Consider the following 3,104-nt stretch of genomic DNA (forward strand, 5'->3'; position numbering starts at 1 on the left):
TTTTGTGAAATTGTTTCATATATAGGGACAAATGAAAAATCAAACAATTCACACCGAATATAGCCCATGAAGTTATTACATTTTGCAGTTTAGACAAAGCTTTGTAGCCAGATTACATTGCCAATTACACTTGAAGATTTATTTTTGAATATTTTCTTTTTGCTTAACCTTTCCAGGTAATGGGGTAATCTATATCACCATGACGCAATCCATAAAATTTTCAATATTTTCCAAATGATATGAAGAATTAATCCGCTTAAAACCAGGAAATCTTTCCAATCTATTTACGAAATCCTTTGATGTGTCGATTACTGAAAAGCTTAACAGAATAATGCAATTTTGTCAGTAATTGAATATATTATATATTGTATCTATTTTTATATCAAGTATTATATTGAATTTTCCCACTACACCGTCACGTCACATCTCATCACCTCACTGTCCCGTCAACCGTGCTATGTATTCACACTATTCACCACGTCACTGTCTCATCATGTCACGGTTCGTCAACAGTGCTATGTATTCACACAAATCATCATGTCACCATCTTATCATGTCACGTCACCGTCCCGTCAACCATGTTATGTATTCACACTATTCATCATATCAGCGTCTCATCACATCACGTCACCATTCCGTCAACCATGCTACGTATTCACACTATTCACCATGGCATTGTCTCATCATGTCACGAGCTATGTATTCACACTATTCATCATGTCACCATCTTATCACGTCATGTCACCGTCTCATCAACCGTGCTATGCATTCACACTATTCACAATGTCACTGTCTCATCATGTCACATGAAAGTTCCGTCAACCGTGCTATATATTCACACTATTCATCACGTCACCATCTTATCACGACACGTCAACGTCCCGTCAACCATACTATGTATTCACACTATTCACCACGTCACCGTCTCATCACGCCATGTCACTGTTCCGTCAACCATGCTATGTATTCACACTATTCACCACGTCACCGTCTCATTACGTCACGTTACCGTCCCGTCAAGAGAGCTATGTATTCACACTATTCATCATGTCAGCGTCTCATCACGCCACATCACCGTTCCATCAACCGTGATATGTATTCACACTATTCACCAAGTCAGCATCTCATCACGTCACGTGACCGTCCCATCAACCGTGCTATGTATTCACACTATTCACCATGTCACTGTCCCATCATGTCACGGGCTATGTATTCACACTATTCATCACGTCACCATCTTATCACGTCACGTCAACGTCTCATCAACCATGCTATGTATTCACACTATTGACCATGTCACCATCATATCACGTCACGTCACCGTCTCGTCAACCGTGCTATGTATTCACACTATTCATCATGTCAGCGTCTCATCGCGTCACGTCACCGTTCCGCCAACCGTGCTACGTATTCACAGTATTCACCATGTCAGCGTCTAATCACGTCAAGTGACCGTCCCGTCAAGAGTGCTATGTATTCACCCTATTCATCACATCACCATCTCATCACATTACGTCATCGTCCCATCAACCGTGCTATTTATTCACAATATTCACCATGTCCCTGTACCATCATGTCACGTGCTATGTATTCACACTATTTATCACGTCACCATCTCATCACATCACGTCACCGTCTCATCAACCGTGCTATGTATTCACACTATTCACCATGTCACCATCTTATCACATCACATCACCGTCTCGTCAACCGTACTATGTATTCACACTATTCACCATGTCACTGTCTCATCACGTCACGTGACCGTCTCGTCAATTAGGCTACCTATTCACATTATTCACCATGTCACTGTCTCATCACGTCACATGACCATCCAATCAACCATGTTATGTATTCAAACTATTCATCACATCACCATCTCATCACGTCATTTTACCGTCCCGTCAACCGTGTTATGTATTCACACTATTCATCACATCAACATCCTGTCAACTGTGTTTTGCATTCACAATATTAATCACGTCACCGTCTCATCACGTCACATCACTGTTCAGTCAACTGTGTTATGTATTCACACTATTCACCACGTCACTGTCTCATCACGTCACGTCACTGTCTCGTCAACCGTGCTTCGTATTCACATTATTCACCATGTCACTGTCTCATCATGTCACGTCACCTTTCCATCAACCGAGTCTTGTATTCACATTATTCACAATGTCACAGTCTCATCACATCACGTGACCGTCCCGTCAACAGTTCTATGTATTCACACTATTCATCATATCAGTGTCTCATCATGTCACATCACCATCTGGTCAACCGTGCTACATATTCACATTATTCATAATGTCACTGTCTCATCACGTCACATGACCGTCCCGTCAACCGTGTTATGTATTCATATTATCCAACATGTCACTGTCTCATCATGTCACATCACCGTCCCGTCAACAGTGCTATACATTTACACTATTCATCATGTCCCCATTTCATCATGTCACGTCACCGTCCCGTCAACCGTGCTACGTATTTACATTAATCATCATGTCACTGTCTCATCACGTCACGTGACCATCCCATCAACCTTGTTATGTATTCACAATATTCATCACGTCACGTCACAGCACGTCATCTTCCCGTCAACCGTGCTTTGAATTCAAACTATTCATCACATCACATCACAGTACGTCATGACACTGTTCCGTCAACTGTGCTGTGTATTCACACTATTCATCATGTCACATCACAGCACGTCATGTCACTGTTCTGTCAACTGTGCTATGTATTCACACTATTCATCATGTCAACGTCTCATCACCTTAGGTCACCTTTCCGTCAACCGTGCTATGTATTCACACTATTCATCACGTCACATCACTGCACGTCATATCACTGTTCCGTCAACTGTGCTATGTATTCACACTATTCATCATGTCACCGTCTCATCACATCACGTCACCTTTCCGTCAACCGTGCTATGTATTCACACTATTCATCACGTCACATCAAAGCACCTCACGTCACCGTTCCATCAACCCTGCTATGTATTCACGCTACTCATCACATCACATCACCGTACGTCATATCACTGTTCCGTCAACCGTGCTATGTTTTCAAATTATTCATCACGTAACGTTACC

The 3,104-nt window shown here is 42.0% G+C and overlaps 1 protein-coding gene across 1 annotated transcript; it reads left to right on the top strand.

The window, feature by feature from the left end:
- The first annotated feature begins 578 nt into the window (after nucleotides 1-578).
- LOC137644351 (uncharacterized) lies at nucleotides 579-1,439 on the top strand. Its single transcript, XM_068377339.1, has one exon. The coding sequence runs from the start codon at nucleotides 579-581 to the stop codon at nucleotides 1,437-1,439; it is 861 nt and encodes a 286-aa protein (XP_068233440.1).
- The last annotated feature ends 1,665 nt before the right edge of the window (nucleotides 1,440-3,104 follow it).

The sequence above is a fragment of the Palaemon carinicauda genome, chromosome 7 (genome assembly GCF_036898095.1).
Source record: "Palaemon carinicauda isolate YSFRI2023 chromosome 7, ASM3689809v2, whole genome shotgun sequence".
Classification (NCBI taxonomy): Eukaryota; Metazoa; Arthropoda; class Malacostraca; order Decapoda; family Palaemonidae; genus Palaemon; species Palaemon carinicauda.